Here is a 17,212-nt window from a genome sequence, read left to right as displayed (position 1 = left end):
GAGTTACAATATTTCTTTATCATGATCTCACTTAACATGTTTCTGATTCATTGCCTTATGAAGGTCAGAGTGCAGGAATGTTTGGAAGAGGGAAGTATAGACTAACCAACCTTCTGAACAATGGCATTGACTATTAAAATTGAGGTCTATAAATGAGCCCTGCTTGCTTGGGCAATAATATTTTTAATGCGAGCTAAGGTAGTTAGCAAAGTACTGCAACAAAACTGTCAGCATTTCTAAATGAAAAAGCATTAATTTATCTTCTGTAAGGACAGAATCCAATATTTCTTTATATGTGTATGTGTGTGTAAGTGTAAATGTCTGTAGAGCTGGCATAATAACACAAACCGACTCCTGAGAAGCCAAATTCATTAACTTCTCAGCAAATGCTTTTAGAGAGCTTCTGTGTTGACTATATGAGTATATGTGTGGACATATGTCTTTACTTCCATAATTTAACCAGTTTCTGAACTGCAGTAAATTCAAAACAGCTAGCTAGCATGCCAGGGGAAAAAAAAACAACTTCCTTGGGGTTTTGGGGGTTTTTCCAGAATGATTTTGTCATAGAATGTAATTATATAAAATAGTTCTGTGAAATTTTAGTTTTTCCTGTTAAAACTCCACGTATCCTAAACGATCATCATTGGGATGGAGTGGGGAAAGTCATGAAAGCCATACTAACTAGATCCTTTAATGTTTAGTAGGTACCTTAAATCCAGTCTCATATACTCAACATTGCATCACCACTATGGCTGCACCATCCTGGAGATGTCCAGCCCCAGAAGATGGAGATCCTGATGGTAGCTTTGGCCAGCAGAATGGAGGAACAGTTCAGGAAGAAAGGGGACTCAGTTTTCTGCTGAAACAGGAAGACTGGGAGATGCAGGACTCCTACTTGCACCTTTTTAACAAACTTGACATTGCAGTGAAGGAAATGAAGCAGTATGTCATACAGATAAATAAGTGAGTACAAAATCCTGTATGCACTGGAGCAAGAAATTCTTATGACATTGAGGCATTAACCTCCAAAAACACATTGTGCTGTCCGCCCCAGCTGTCAGCCTCTTTACTCACCTGTTCACACCTGCCCTTGTATGACAGGTCCTTGCTGGTTGCGTCAAATCTACTCCTGGGCAGATCCATCAGTATTTGTATTATTGTCCTTTGCTTCTAAAAGTCTATCTGAATTTGACAGCCACTGTTTTGCTTACTGTATATTCCAAAATAAGAATCTATTTGATGTCAAGAGCAGTTTTGGAATCCCATATGAGCACAGACCCTTGAGATTTTGTCTGTCGTAAGACAGACTAAGCAAAACATGTAATTGCAGGCCCGTTTCTCAATGGAACTTACGGTTTCCTTTCCTCTTTTTGTCTTTTTATTTCTGTCTTTATCATCACAGGTCTCCTAGTAGCAGTAATGAAAGATGGAGTAGCGTGTCTGTGATTTGTGCATAATAGGCAAGGTTTTGGTAGCAGGGGCTGCAGGGATGAGCTGTGTGGGAGGAGGCCTTACGATGCCCTAAGCTGATGACAGCCACTTCCAGGAATCCCAGTAATGAAAAGAACAGCCCATTGTGCACTGCCATGGTTTGACCCCAGCCAGCAACTCAGCCCCGCACAGCCACTTGTTCAGTCCCTGCCAGAGGGATTGGGAATGGAGTCAGAAAAATAAAAGTGAGAAAACTTGTGGGTTGAAATAAAGACAGTTCAACAGGTGAAGCAAAAGCTGCACACAAGGAAAGCAAAACCAGGGATTCAGTCACTGCTTCCCATGGGCAGGCAGGTGTTCAGCCACCTTCAGGAGAGTAGGGCCCCATCCTGCAGAATGGTGACTTGGGAAGACAAACGCCATGACTCCAAATATTCCCCCTTTCCTCCTTCTGCCCCCACTTTATATTCTGAGCATGGTGTCACATGATCTGGAATATCCCTTGGGTCAGCTGGGGTCACCTGTCCGGGCTATGTCTTCTCCCAGTCTCCCACACACCCCAGCCCCCTCCCCAGTGTGGCTGTACAAGAGGCAGAAAAGGCCTCAGCAATAACAAAAACATCTCTGTATTATCAACCCTGTATTCAGCACAAATCCACAACAGTCCCATATCAGCCAATGGAAAAAAATTAACTGTATCCCTGCCAAAACCAGCACATAACCAAAGCTTCACCTGACTGGAAAGCACATGGAGCCTTGGCTCCAACGTGTATACAGAAGGGTGGTAGCTGCTGGGTAGAGGCAGTGAGCTGAGGAGGAGAAATCCAGTGCCTTGGATGAAGAAAGTGAGGACGTCCAGGCCACCATGGTTACAGTGATTAAGCTACACCTTACAGAAGTAGGGTACCTGTGGAAACAGGACCTTTTGGGACCTGGGATTCATGGGAGTCTCCTGAGGTTCAACAAGACCAAGTGCAAGGTGCTGCACCTAGTCAGGGCACTACAGGCTGGGGAATAAGGGGACTGAAAGCAGCTGTGCCAAGAAGGACTTGGGAGTGCTGGTAGATGAGAGGCTGGACATAAGCCATCAATGTGTACTGGCAGCATCATTCAGTCCTGAGCCACCCATGTCCTGGGCTTATCCCCACACTGTGGGCAGCAGGTGAAGCTGGGGGGAATCTGCCCCTCTGCCCTGCTCAGGTGAGACCCTACCTGCAGAGCTGCCTTCAGCTCCGGCATGCCCAGCCCAGGCAGGACATGGGGGAGAGTCCAGAGGAGGCCATGGAGATGAGCAGAGGGATGGAGCAGCTCTGCTGTGAGGACAGGCTGAGAAAATTGGGATTGTTCAGCTGAAGAGAAGGCTCTGGGGTGACCTACTTGTGGGTTTCCAGTACCTGATGGGAGCCTGCAAGAAAGATGGAGAGAGACTCTACAACAGCCTGGAGTGACAGGACAAGGGGGAATGGCTCCAAACCGAGAGCATGTTCAGATCAGATGTTAGAAAGTAGTCTATGTAAAAGTGCTTGCAAAGTTAGCTCTGATTTCACATAGCTGGATTTAGCCTGAGTTGTGACAGTTCATTTGTGGGACTGAGAGCCCTATGTTGTGCTTCTGCAGACTTTTGTCCACCATAACAGAACCTACAGAAGGTGGTGCCTGTGAGCCACCATCTACTGAGGAGACATCTTCACCTTCCCTGGGAACAGAAGAGAGCGATGCTGACAAAGCTGAGCATGGTGGAATCAAGAAAGTCTGTTTCAAAGTTTCTGAGGAGGACCAGGAAGACTCTGGACACGACACAATGAGTTTCAGAGACTCCTACAGGTCAGTCTGAAGATTATGCCACTTTTACCTTACTAAAAGTGTTTCAGAATTCTGATTCCAGTATGGATTCAACAGGTTGTTTTCCAGTCAGTCAATTATCTAGTATTCACTTAGTATTCACTTTACTGAAGTATTCATTATATTTATTATCATGGAGACATACATAGCAAAAATACTTCTGCCAAAATAATGGCAAAATATTAAAACTTCTAGAAAATTGAATAAAATGAAATAAATAGGTCTAGTGTGACTTTTTGTATCCTGTAGCCAGAAACTGCAGAAGTCCAGCAGAATTCTTAGACTGCTTGGTCTTATAATAGCTGGTATTTCCATTTGGTTCTGCAGCCAATTTTCCTGAATGTCTAAGACACTGAGAAACAGAAATGGACATTGAGTTTTTTATTTTTAATGGGCCTTTGAAACCACAAATGCAAGTATTTATTCAGGTGTCTCAAAATCTTTTTGGGACATGACTGACTGTTGGTTCTTCAGGAATATTTGCTGCCAAAGGGAATCTCAGTACAATTCTCTCTATTTTGGGGGAAAACATTTGGAAACTCAGCTTCAGAGTAAGTGGAATAACAAGCTGTGGCCGTGTCTGACTACTGCAATTTAACATCCTTAATTGGCCATTTCTACATTTCTAGTAAGGCCCTAGAGCTGGGAGGATTACAGGGACCTGAATGAATGATCTGTCTTTGTAACTTCCCCGCTGCAGTCCTGATGCTTTATTTGCTGTTGTTGGGCACTCGTACTAGTAGCAATAGGTGCCACCATGCAGGACTGCAGAATGGCAGAAGGGGAACAGTTTGTGTTGGAATGGGTCTCTGGAGCTTGCACAGTCCAGTCCCTTGCTCAGGAGAGGGCCAGTTAAGAGTGGTTGCCTGGGGTCTTGTCCAGTTGAATATTGATCACCTCAAAGGACAGCAATATGAAGTCAATAAAGAAACAGAACGAGCACTTGCAGTGGGGCAACCTTTGTTGTGTGAGATTTCAATCTACACGTGTGCTCTGGAGCTTTCTGAGTGAAAGGTGCCATATTTCTTTCACTGTTAACAGGGTATCCGTGTAGTTTAGATTTCTGAAATTAAGGCTAATCTATTCTGGGTAACAAAGTGACAGCACTAAAAACCTCTCTGGGTTTGTCGCTTGTTCCGGAATTCTACACATAAATTTAAGATGAGAAACACTATTCTGTCTTATCTTTATTAGATAGAGGCAGAGAATTAAGCATATATTACAGGTAATAGTTACTCAAGGGGGAATATGTTCTTACGGGTTTTGATTTAAAAGAGCATTGATTAGCTACAAACCCAAGCAAATTGCACATAAGAAAATACCTTGCCATGCTTCTTTTTCTGGGATTGTTTGGGGGTGCAATTCATAAGGGTTTGTACTGCAGAGTAGTTACCTTAAGTGTTAATCTTCTTAAGAAAATAACAGATTTCTTTGATACTAGATTTTAAAAAGGACAGCAAGAATCCCAATTAGGGTTCTTTCCCTTGCTCTTATATTTTTATTTCATCTCAGTTAATAATTTAATCAGAGGCAGAGACAGTGGAGAATTTTGTAAGCTTTGTTTTGGGCTTGTACTATTAAAACCACTGTCACTTCACTGGAAGGGGACAGCCTGAGATCTGTAATCATTTTGATTACTTTTAGTAAGAATAGTTAAAGTGAACCTTAAAGAGAGGAGATTCACACTAGAATTTTCCAGGTGTGCATGAGCCAAGATTGGTGTGGAGCCGACTGTCGTGACTCCTCTGCGTCATGATAGGATCTGCAGTGCCTGATTCTCCAGTGGCGTAGATTCCTTAAATTTTCACTCCCACCTCCATTATCTGCAGCCTCCCTATATGCTGGATTTGGATGCTGTAATATCCTGAGAATTGGTAGCAAACATTTAGTGGAGATCCAATATTTTAATTATTTCTCCCCTACTCAATGCCCATAGAGCAAATTTAATGATGTGGCCCAGCCGAGGACTGTGGTGTGACATCTGTTTTCATTATTTACAGAAGCAGGGTGATATATTAAGCATTCAGTGTTAACTGCAAATGGAAAAAGACATCCTGTGGCAGCCCGGCTCCCGAGTCCTTGCTTAACGGCTGTTCTGCGTGTCACTAGTTATAGTCATTGCATTTTCACAGAATTAGGTTTGGGGAGACAGCGCTAATAAAGGCAGAATATCAGTGTATCAGGGACTGGGTGCAGGCACAGCTTTTGTTCAATCCCCTCTCTGCTTTACTTTATAGTGAGTGTAACAGTAACCGGGATTCCGTGTTGTCCTACACCAGCGTGCGGAGCAACAGCTCTTACCTGGGCAGTGATGAGATGGGATCAGGTGAGTGTGCGCACAGGTCACAGGCATCCTTCTCGTGCCCGACCCTTCAGCAGTGCTGACAAGTCTTTGCTGATTATAAGCACTTAGCATATTTAATTTGCACAGGTGGTCTCTTCAAAACTAATCACAAGAACATAAAGATACAGCTTTGCCCTTTTCTATTAAGTCACAATAAATCTGGAACATGGGAGAGGTATGAGGCAGGGTTAAGTTTCTTTAGTTACTGGATACTTGCATTATATGAAAATAATGAGTGTTTTGATCTAAGAATTGGAGATAAAGCAGCAATCGTTATTTACTTCACAGCAGTGTGAAGATGTGCCTGTGCCTCATGACAGAATATGTTTATAAGTTAAAAGCTTTTAATTTCTTCTTTATTAGGAGATGAGCTTCCCAATGATATGAGGATACCTTTGGACAAACAAGACAAACTCCATGGCTGTCTGGAACACCTTTTTAACCAGGTATGTAAAGCGTTATTCTTACACAGAATTGCTTTCTCTTTATCAAATGTCAATTAAGAAATTGGAAGTACTAAATTGTGTTATGAGATCATATTTTGAGGAAGGTATACTATTGAGATTTTGGGGTACCGTGTAAGCAAGTGCATTATAGGACAGTCTGAGGAATCACTTTTGTCTGCATTATTAAAGTTGCCTCATGATTTAAGCAAGGCTGACCTTCCCTACCTAAGGCATGAGACTAAGGGAAAAAAAGCTTTCATGAAAAAAAAGACAAACTTCTAATACTTTGTTTGATGTGAATGGATCACATTTGCAGATTTCAGGAGATGTGTTTATAATGTGTACCACTGGAGAGTTAGTTGTTTGCTATTCTCTTACCTCATCAGCATGTGGATCATCGTCATGCAAAATGCTGTTACTAAATGTGAGAGGCTCTTGAGGCCAGTTCATGGCTACAAAGTCTGACTGCTGTGCGTCAGTCATTCCAAAATACAAACAGTGTAATGGCTTCAGCAGTTTCCCACAACAGTTCTTTCTGTTCAGATGTTCTTCTGCAAGTCTTACTGACGCTGGTTGGTAACATTCCAATTGTAGGTTGATGCAATCAATGCACTTCTAAAAGGACCAGGGATAACTAAGGCCTTTGAGGAAACCAAGCACTTTCCCATGGACCACAGTTTGCAAGGTAAAGAAATTGATTGATTGTATTTAATAATGTGATTTCCAAGACTTTAAAGCTTAAGGTACATGCTATGGCCACGCAGTCTACCCCGCCCTGCATTAGGCAGGTACCATGTCTGACCACTGAAATTTTGTATCTCTTAAGAGGTCATTTTCATGGGAATTCCTCCACACAGAGGCCTCTTTTGTTACATGCTGCTCAATTCTTGCAGCTCTTTCACAAGTCTCCAAATCTCCGCTTTGATGTGAACATATCTGAAAAGGTACGAAGTAGGGATAGTCAGATTGAAGGTGAAAGAGTGCTCTGATAAGCTGATGAGGGGCTGACCACTGTAGATCCAAGGCACCAAAAGGTTCTGCCTCAGTTTGCTCAATGAGTTACTCTGCTTTTCTTCAGATGGATGATTGCCAGAGTAAACTCATCCTCCCATAACACTTACTTTGAAAACTGATTCTCATAGAGAGCAAACAGATGATACCATGTTTTCTTTTTTCTCAGGGAGCTTGATGACTCTCTGGTCTTAATGGTTTTGGGGCTCAGGATGTGGTTTCTTTTCTCCCTGAAACACACAGGATTTTATTTTCTAAATATTTGCTGCCATTTCCTTTCCCACTTGAAATCTGAAATGTTTCCTACTATTCCTGCTGTACCTCAGGTGCTGTAGGAGGTGAGAGCTCCAACCTCTCAAAGGCTCTGGTTTTTAGTAATGGTGGCAAACTCTAGAATTAGAGATCTTTTCTTGCTTTTTTTTTTTCCTTGACTCCAGAAATAACTCCTGTGAAGTTCTGTTATATGAACTCATCTCTGTAAACACATTCATGTTTGTACAGAATGTTAGTCTTTCCATGCACTGCTTGAATGAAGAAATAACAGACATTTATTTTGTTTAAATAGAATCTCATTTATTAAAAATAGATTAATTACCCTGAGAGAGTCTTTTAGTTAACTGATTATTCCACACTCATCACACTGAGGAACAGACAAGTCCTGCTTACACTCAGCTAGAATCCTGGATCACAGTGTCTGTTTAATGGCTACCATAGACACCTTTTCATAATGGATGGACATTGGAATGCTCTCCTGTTCCTGTCCAGGATCAGTTATTTGGCATAGTTTTTTTTGTCTTTCTCTGTTTGCTTACGCATCTTACCACCAACAGTGGGGGTGTTTGGCTTAACTACATAGCTAAGTCATGGAGAATAAATTTTCTACTCTATAATTAGTTAGTTAGTTTTCATCAGGTGAAAGAATGCAGGATATTTCAGAACTTCTCATCAGTATTTTGGGATGTGACAGTTGCAGCCAAAAAGTTGATCTGATTCTCTGTGTCTACCCGATACAGCTGCCTGCTGGTCGTTAAAGGCAGAGGAAACAGAAAGGGGTTCCTTGTCTAGTGAGTGGGGCAGAGCTCCCTGCACTTTGCATGTCAACCAGGCCTACAATCCTGAAAGCAATGCAGGGAGACTGCTGATAATGGGACTAGGGGAATGGTCTTTTGTCCTCTCTATTAGTTCTATTTAAGGACCTTTTGAATTCCCAGTTACTACTATTGGTACTGTGTCTCTGCTTTCATCTGTATTCACATTATAACTCCTAAGCCACTCTTAGTTATTTAGCATTTCCTAAATGGCTAACACACTCCATGTTTTCTAGAATTTAAACAGAAGGAAGAAACCACAGTTAGGTGCCGGAATAATATTCAAGCCAGCATTCAGGAAGATCCATGGAACCTTCCACTGCGCATCAAGAACCTTGTTGACATCATACAGAAACACGTGGAAGGTCTGTAAATAAGGAAACATTTGTTACTGGCTTCAGGGAGAAGAGATCTTCATCAAATCTAGCAGTTGATTTCATAATTTTAACTCAATTTGTAGTAAGGCTGTCCTGGGCTCTAGAGATGACCAGGCAGAACAGGTTGTGGTTTGCAGAGTCCTGGTGCTTTATGGTAAAATTGCACCTGTGCAGCAATTCCAAAGAACTTTCCCCCCCTTACTTTATTTCATCAGCCCATTCAGAATGATGTCAGACTGATCTATCTCCGTGTGCATTTTAAACCCTTTTAGAAAATGGATACTTCCAAACTGTGAAGTGAATGCTAATCAGGTATTACAATATTCTAAACCATTGCAATCTGGTTGAACTGAAACAGGAGATGAAACTGATGTCTACAGATCAGTGCGAAGCACTGGATGGAGATCACCTCCTTAGGATTCATCTGCAAGTGCAATTTGTTTCCAGTAATTCATGGTTAACAGAGCATGTAGCCAGTGAAATTCTTTGCTTTACGCTTTGTTTTTTTCAGTCATGAACGTGTCTGTGCAAGTGAGGGCTACCAGAGTAAATAGACATGGCCATGCAGGTGCCAGGGATTGGGGGGAATGAGGAAACTTAACCAGCTGCAATCTACCCTGGTATTATGTTGAACAGCATTTGTTTTCTTCACTGTTTTAGATGGGAAGAATCAGCTGCTTTTGGCCTTGTTAAAATGCACAGGTAAGGGGTTTTCATTTTTTACAAAACAACAACATACATACAGAAGTCCCTACGACAGGGTTTTTCTGTCTTCATTTTTTCCTTTGTACAACCCTCCTTCCCAGATGGAAGAGAACCCTCCTTCCCTTTACTGCTTCCTGCTGTGGTGAGAACATGCAGCAAAAATGAGATATATTGCACAACTTTTTTGAGCCCATGGACTCTGTCATCTTTCCAAACAGAGCAGGCATACTGAAATTACAGCCAAGAATAGATGAAGACCTTAAATGTGCAAGGAGAACCCAAATACACTGGGGACATCAGGAACCTGTTACATGCACCAACCTTTGTGCTTGCAGAGCAAGGGACAGGTCTTTACAAGGAGCCTGTGCACAGTCTTTTTGTAATTGTAGCACTTGGCATTCTTTTGTTTGAAAATGAGATAATACATAACTGGAATAGGCAGTCATTGTTTCACTGTGCCACACTTGATTCTCAAATCTTCATAGAATGAAGACCAGAGATTTGTATGGCTCTAACTTATCTCTCAGCTCCTGCCAGGGCTGGTCTGTGAGTCTGTCCAAACCAGGCTGTGTGCCAGTTTACTGACCATAAAGGCTGGTTTTACTGATAGCAGATAAAATGTCTCCCAAAGTGTCTCTCTATGTGTGCCCCATCTCCTGCAGCATTTCCATGAACATCTGCTGGAAAGAAGGATGGCTGCTCATAAGCTGAGAATATGGCCCAGTGCCTGGAGTGTGTTAGTCAGTCTGTTGTGTTCAGTGCTTATAAAAATAATCCGGACCTTCAAAGCCTCTGGGTGATGTCTTCAGCCTCTTTCTGTAGGGAACAGTGCCTTTCCAATGAGAGCCTGCTGGAAGGGCTGGGGGTGCCTGGGAAGTAACTCTTTACTTATTCATGTGCTTCTCTGGCCTGCAATCCCCTTAAGCATGACAAGATTGATTTGACCAGCATGTGGCTGCCTGGCAGGCACACAGGAAGCAAAATTAATACAGGGGAAATTCTCCCAAGAAACAAACCAATTCATACTATATGGATGGGCACAGTTAATGAATTAGGCATATGGGAAACCCACAAATTACAGATGGATGGGGGAAGATTAATCTCTAATAGCCCAGGAGAGAAGTAATGGCAGAGACCTTCTTTCAATAATTCTCTTGCTCCTGTAAACATAAAAAGAAGGGAATCAGTCCAGATATGGCTGTAACTAAGGAGTTTATTACTTTCCAGTAGTTAGTTTCTTTCCAGTTGGAAGGAGCATGCAGATGGCAGAGGGAGTAACGAACAGTCAACTGGACTAGAAAATTTCGCGACATGCACATGTGCTTAGCTGTGCTGTCTTTATCTGTCCACCCAGGTCACACAGCAAGGAGAGGTATCTGTGAAGTCAGTGCAAAGCTACAGCAGAAGCTGAACATTATTTGCGCACACACACACAAACTGCTTTGTTGGCAGTGAGAAGGAAGATGAGTATATTCATGACTTCTTTATGCTTCTCTCCCCTTCTCTGACAGATACTGAGCTACAGCTGAGACGTGATTCCATCTTCTGTCAGGCTCTTGTGGCTGCTATTTGCACCTTTTCAGAGCAGTTACTGGCTGCTCTCAACTATCGGTACAACAACAATGGGGAATATGAAGAGAGCAGTAGAGATGCCAGCAGAAAATGGCTGGAGCAGATAGCAGCCACTGGAGTTTTACTGAATTACCAGTCTCTTCTCTCCCCCACCATGGTAAGATGAAGAGTTGTGGTATCCTCAGGTCTGCTTTTATTTGCCTGTGTGATTCTGTGCCACTCAGCACAGCCGGAGCTGTGGAACCTGTTACCTGCATTCTAGCAGTGTATTCAGACTCTCACTACTGCAGACTCTGGAGATTTCCTCAGCTGACAACCAAGTGCCCATATTCCTTATCCAGTCATATTCATATGCTCACAAAAAGTGACCCATTGTCACACTAGAACACTATAGAAAACAGTCAGCCTTCATACTGGGAACAATGCTGCTGCATTTAGAGGTTTTAGGGCCCAGCTGTTGGTGGCATGAGTGTCCCCTGCCATCCCGTGGTGAGGACATGCATCTCCCAAACAGGCGAGAAAGTTCTGAGTTTTGCAGGAGTCCAGACAAAGAGATACAGTGCAGTCCATCTCTCAGGTCTGTGGTGCTGGGGCTGGAGGCATCGTGTCTAGGGAGAAAAGCTGTGCTTGCATAGTTCATCTGCACCTAATGAACTGATGAGCTACAGCAGATCAGCTACTGTAACTGTAAAAATGCTAAGAAAAGAGAGGCATAAAACAGACAAGCAGCTCTGACATTACAGAGAAGGGAATTCTTTTTCTTACTTTGTAGATATTGCAGATTGAGTGTGGATATTTTTTATAAAATACAATCCAAACTATCTGTGCATGTAACTGCTATTTGTTTGCGTTGCACAGAATGTATCAATATTTATTTTGCAGTAACTGATCAGCTGTTCTTCACATTTGTAAGTATAAAGTTTGGAGAAGGAGATCCCTTCAAACTTACTCAGTTCTTAAACCTTTCTACTCCGTGAATCACATCAAATGACATCTAAGCAAAGGGTGGTTAAAGTTATATTGCAGTTTAAAAGCTGTTAGTAATTGCCTGGCTGGGATGGAGCTAATGAAAAGCTCTGCACTCTAAAGCAAAATATGCCCGTAACAACAGTACCTTCCTGCCACACATCTTTTGGCAGATAATAACCTATTTGTATCGCTCTACAGAAGGAGGAGCGCACCATGCTGGAAGACATCCAGGTCACTCTGGCTGAACTAGACAAAGTTGCCTTTTTTTTCAAGCAGCTGGATGAAAGTCTTGTAGCAAGTGAGTATTGTCTGTTTCTTTGAGGCACTTTTTTTTTTTTTGTATGTTCTGTGGATTAATAGCCTCTATGATTATAAATCTAAGAGACCATCTCACACCTGGAGAGCACTGGGCAGCTTCTCTGAAGCACTGTTGTATTCCCTCAGCTTCCACTGCAAGCACACAGCCCCTAAAGCAGGACTGACACGATGGAGTGGTGGTGCGTGTTCTGTGCTGTGTAGTTGTGGCCTGTGCCAATGCGCCTTATCTGTGTGATTTTGTACAGAGGGAAGAGAGATGACATTCCCTGTTGGTGTATTCCTAACTTTTCAGTGTCCAGTGTCTTACCCTCCCATATCTCTCTCTCTTCATGTTTACTGGCTATGAAATGCCATGAAACAACATGGGATTCTAATTATTAAGTACAGTTATTGTATTTGCATCAAACATCATACTAGGTCACACTAACTGTGTTCTTTTAAGTGTAATATTTCAGAGCCTGCATTCTCTCCATAAAGGCTCTCCCTTACTCACCTTATGGTGGATATGTGATATGTCATTAGGTAATCTAACAAACTCAGACAGCAGTGGTTTTACAATTCTCCTGCTGTGGTAAAGCAGCAAGTGTTTTATCTTCATTTCTCCAGATACTCATGTCTTCTACCACATCGAAGGAAGTCGTCAGGCCTTGAAGGTTATCTTTCATCTTGACAGCTACTACTTCTCCAAACTGCCTGCTCGGTTTCAGAATGGGGGAACCTTGAAACTGCACACAGTGCTCTTTACAAAAGGTGTCTATAAAAAGCTTTCTTGAGAAAAATAAGCTAACTACTGATCTTGAAAGATTAAAAATATAGAACGACCATAAAGCTCTTAAAAACGCAGCTGAGACCTACAGACACACTTAGGAAGCAGATTTTTCTATTTTAGGAAGCCCTGGGGGAGGTGCTAGACTTTAGAATTAGTCATGAGAACAAAATGTGCTTGTTTGGGGCTTTTTCATGCCTCAGCCATAGAAACATTATACTGGACGACATGATCTAGTGTAGGATCAGGAGATGTGCCTGGGCTACAGAGAAGTGTTTTAAAACACGAACACTGTGACAGAATGATCTGGACTAGAAACTGACTTGATAAGCAAATATTCACACCAAAATACAACACAGGAAATTTCTTTCAGGGGACCATTAATGGGGAGTAACTACTGTCAGACAGAACTGCTTTCTGTGAAGCTCACCTCTGTGATACTACCACTGTACTCCCATACTGGGAAAAGCATTAAATTTATAGAGTAACAGGATCAGCCTTGACATGATCCAAGAGTCGTCTGCTGAGCAATGAGATGATAGAGAGATAAATATATTTATTTTAAAAAACCACTAATAACATAGCTTTAGTAAAAGTGTTTTCTTCTTCAGCTCTGGAGAGTACAGAGGGGCAATCACAACCAGCTGGCTCATCTCTAGAAGAACTCCCACAGCAAATTAATGGTATTTCACTTGAAAAAGTGCAGCAATACTACCGTAAACTCAGGTATTTTGTACTTCTGCTTTGCCTTAAAAGACATTGAAAATTTCAGAGCGCTCCTTGCTAAGGGCCTTAAAATTTAATGAAAAACAGGTCCCATTCCTGATGCAGTTTTTGTACAAATGGGATTTTTGGAGATCCTCATTGTGTGGGAAACTTGTTAACTTCTTCCAATAGTTTAGCCCATTCAGAAGGAATGCAAATTTGACCTCAGAATTTTGTGCAGGGCTAGAATTATACTTTTCTTAATGGGAGTTTGGAATATTTTAGTACAGACTCTGTAAATTACTGCAATCACAATTGAACAATAAGGAAGATCTTCAAGTGCAAGATTTTTTAGCATAGCTTTCTCAGCTGTTTTATACAAGATAGTATACATATATGGGCTTGAAATGGAGCAAACCCAACTAATGTAGTACTTGCTGGCCTTTTTGCAGGACATTTTACCTAGAGAGATCAAACTTGCCCACTGATTCCAATACTACCGCAGTGAAGATTGACCAGGTATTGTTTCTGCATTTATTTCTCCAATAAATTCTCTCATAGAAGTATTATTTCAACATCTCTAAAATTCCAGTTGTGGGATACCTGTATGGCAGATCTGTACAAATCCAAACAGCATTTTAAAATGTTCCCTACCTTAAAGGGGTGATCTGAATTTCTCTGAAGCTTGGCTACAGTTCTTTTGCTGAGAAGAAAACGTGCAGAACCTGGGTAGACACAAACCCCCTGCACTGCAACACCAAGACTCTATGTGACCCTGCCTGCCCTTGCCAAACACCGTGTCTGATGCCAAACAGATTGGGTTCATATTCCTCTCCCACAGATGCATGAAAACAAGCAAACATTCAATTTGCAAGTTACACTTTGTTCACAGTCACAGACAAAACAAGAAAATAGTGCTGCCCAGCATCTCACGTGTAGGCAGTCTGTCTAACTGGGCAGGTGACATGTGAATATGTGCATGCAAAGCATTAAAATGCTACTGCAGGGAACACAAAGCCAGAGACCATCTTTGCAATTGTAATATAAATTGTAAACAATCTATGTGATTAGTGACAAAAACTTGTCCCAAGCCTAAGTAATTTTATTCTGCCACTTCCAAAGTTCATACATATTCTAAATAGTTGTTACTGTGTGGCAGTTACTCTCCTGTAGAATATTGTGCTTAGACAATAGGAGAAAGACTTGTAAATGTCTTTATAGCTTGAACGTGTTGATGTGCTACTGATTGCTTTTGTATTGCTTTGTTTAGCTTATTCGCCCTATCAATGCAATGGATGAGCTCTGCAGGCTGATGAAGTCTTTCATTAGTACAAAACCAATGCAGTCAGGATGTTCGGGCAGTGCCGCATCAGGAGCTGGCCTGCTGCCCGTATCCTCGGAGCTCTGTTACCGGCTGGGAGCCTGTCAGATCACCATGTGTGCCACTGGGATGCAGAGGTGAGGGTTAAACCTGTGTGCTACTGCTGTGATGGGAACTTCGGTCCTTTCTAGAGATGTGATCCCATTCAAAGCAAAATAAGGTGAATTTTAAGGGAATGTAATAAGGACCTAAATCTGCTGACTTTACTTCAGGGGAGGTTGTAACTTTTAATATTTTTGTTAATAACTAGTATAGACACAAAAGTTCTTGTGTTTCAGTGCATCAATCAATGCAACTCACTAAGTGAGCTCGTTGCATAGAACTTGTAGTCAGCATTGTCTTCAGTCACATACTGAAAATGTAGGAAGTTGCTCAAAAATAGCTCTAGAATCTTGGTGTGTGCACACACTGATTTTGAAACACACCACTGTTCTGCCAGTGTCTCAAATGTAAAGATTAATTTGTGAATTGCTTTAAAATGAATTAGTGCAGATGATCCAGGTGCAACAAGACTGAGGTAATTTAATAGTTTTATATGTAAGAAAATCTAAAAAAAAAATAAAAGTAAATAGCTAACAGAAGTAATACTTAACAGGTAAGTGTCCTGCACATACCTATTTATAGTTTTTAAAATATGATCTGTGACTACCTAACTCTTGTTCCCTCGTTCAGGAGCACACTGAGTGTGTCCCTGGAGCAAGCAGCCATACTGGCTCGCAGCCATGGACTCCTGCCCAAGTGTATCATGCAAGCTACAGACATCATGCGAAAGCAAGTGAGTATTGGCATGTGTCTGCTGCATGCCACCATCTTCATTTCAGTAACATGGTACAAACACCAGTTTATTTTGCTGTGGCACTGTATTTTGTGCACTACAAACCTACATTTCCAAACTTCTACTAATGTCTGAATAACTACACCTGTGTGTGACAGGAACAACTTAACTTTTGCATGTACGGCCCCTGCAGCAATTAAAGTCTATGCCTCAGTGTATATTAACCGTCTGCCTTGACGGTTATAAAAGAGAGACTGTGCAGTATATTTAAGACAATTTCTGTATAGAAAAAACCCAAGTCTCAATCATATTGTTAAAATAGCAGAAGTTACCTAGTGCTTACCTAATAGCACTTACCTAGTGCTAGACAGCAGTGCTTGTAAAGTGCTTTGGGACTAATTTATCTTCTACGTAAACACAGATGATAATTGTATCCACCAAATGGATTCCAAATCTTTTAGAAGTAGTTAATGAATTCTCAAATAGGAGCCATACTCCCATTATAGTATTCTTCCCTAAGGACCATTTGCTTTATCAATACTGTCAGTACCATAAATTCTCTGTTTCCATAGGGACCAAGAGTCGAAATCTCGGCCAAGAATCTGAAAGTGATGGACCAAATGCCACAGTGTGCACCTCGGTAGGTTATTATGTATTGTGTGTTTTCTCTGAGTGCTGGTTTTATGTTTCTGTAACAATTGTGGAGTTCCTGCTATAACCAAAGATGATCTCAGTAGCAATATTGGAAAAAATAGGAAAAAAAAAAAATCCTATTCTTTTTTCTCCCTGTACTAAACTAAGTGCATACTGTAGATGAATCAGCTTTGCTGCTTAGAATTTGCAGATCATCAGCTTCAAGGGTTTCTGCATTTTCTGAATCAAACATAGCTGATCTTTTTTGGACTGTTTCTATGAGTTGACAAAGCTAGTGATGGACAGTCATCTCTTGAATGCTTAGAAAAAAAAATTCCTGAACAGCAAATTTGACTGCAGATATGCAAAGGTAATGCAGTAGTGTGCTTACAAGAGTCTGATGGTTTAGTTCTTGCAGTGCAGGTTTAAGAGCAAGCACTTCAAGTCAGAGTAACCACACAGTAATGCAGCCCTAAGGAACCTCAGTTGCCTGGGGTTATACACGGGTTTGTCTAGAAGGCAGCTTTGAAAAGCACTGTACATTTGTGGATCCTACTGCACCTAATGGGAGATAGAGATGTTCATCTCTCTCTAGAGGAGAATAATACCTTTACTTTTAAGAAAAGTATCTTGGGTCAGTTTCTTCCAATTTCATCTCTCAGAGGGAAAAGAATGATCTTCAATAAACTAACACAGCATTTTCCCACAATGGCAGTAACAATTTGTCATGGTTTAGATGACAGTGTATACAGAATCTGTCTGTACAAATACCAGAGAAACTTCTGATTCTGCCGTTGTTAATGGCATTGTTTACATGAAGACAAAACAAGAATCAGCGTCAGAAAAGGT

At 41.5% G+C, this 17,212-nt stretch overlaps 1 protein-coding gene across 4 annotated transcripts in view; it reads left to right on the top strand.

Moving 5' to 3' along the window:
• The window catches only part of PREX1 (phosphatidylinositol-3,4,5-trisphosphate dependent Rac exchange factor 1), a 144,650-nt gene that overhangs the window by 124,788 nt on the left and 2,650 nt on the right, over positions 1-17,212 (top strand). For 3 of the 4 annotated variants that reach the window (XM_042044418.1, XM_042044399.1, XM_042044426.1), the window contains exons 25-39: positions 702-963; positions 3,049-3,255; positions 5,511-5,599; positions 5,981-6,063; positions 6,658-6,748; positions 8,399-8,527; positions 9,200-9,241; positions 10,756-10,973; positions 11,984-12,083; positions 12,710-12,853; positions 13,481-13,595; positions 14,027-14,093; positions 14,845-15,032; positions 15,628-15,730; positions 16,303-16,370. In XM_042044418.1, coding sequence (XP_041900352.1) covers positions 702-963; positions 3,049-3,255; positions 5,511-5,599; positions 5,981-6,063; positions 6,658-6,748; positions 8,399-8,527; positions 9,200-9,241; positions 10,756-10,973; positions 11,984-12,083; positions 12,710-12,853; positions 13,481-13,595; positions 14,027-14,093; positions 14,845-15,032; positions 15,628-15,730; positions 16,303-16,370 — 1,906 coding nt within the window. The remainder of the gene's footprint in view (positions 1-701; positions 964-3,048; positions 3,256-5,510; positions 5,600-5,980; positions 6,064-6,657; positions 6,749-8,398; positions 8,528-9,199; positions 9,242-10,755; positions 10,974-11,983; positions 12,084-12,709; positions 12,854-13,480; positions 13,596-14,026; positions 14,094-14,844; positions 15,033-15,627; positions 15,731-16,302; positions 16,371-17,212) is intronic. The other variant, XM_042044410.1, reaches the window with a different exon arrangement.

Source organism: Corvus kubaryi, unplaced genomic scaffold, assembly GCF_017639235.1.
Source record: "Corvus kubaryi isolate FWS band 111438036 unplaced genomic scaffold, C.kubaryi_AGA036_p1.0 134, whole genome shotgun sequence".
In the NCBI taxonomy this organism is placed as follows: domain Eukaryota; kingdom Metazoa; phylum Chordata; class Aves; order Passeriformes; family Corvidae; genus Corvus; species Corvus kubaryi.
This window is presented reverse-complemented; position numbering and strand designations above follow the sequence as displayed.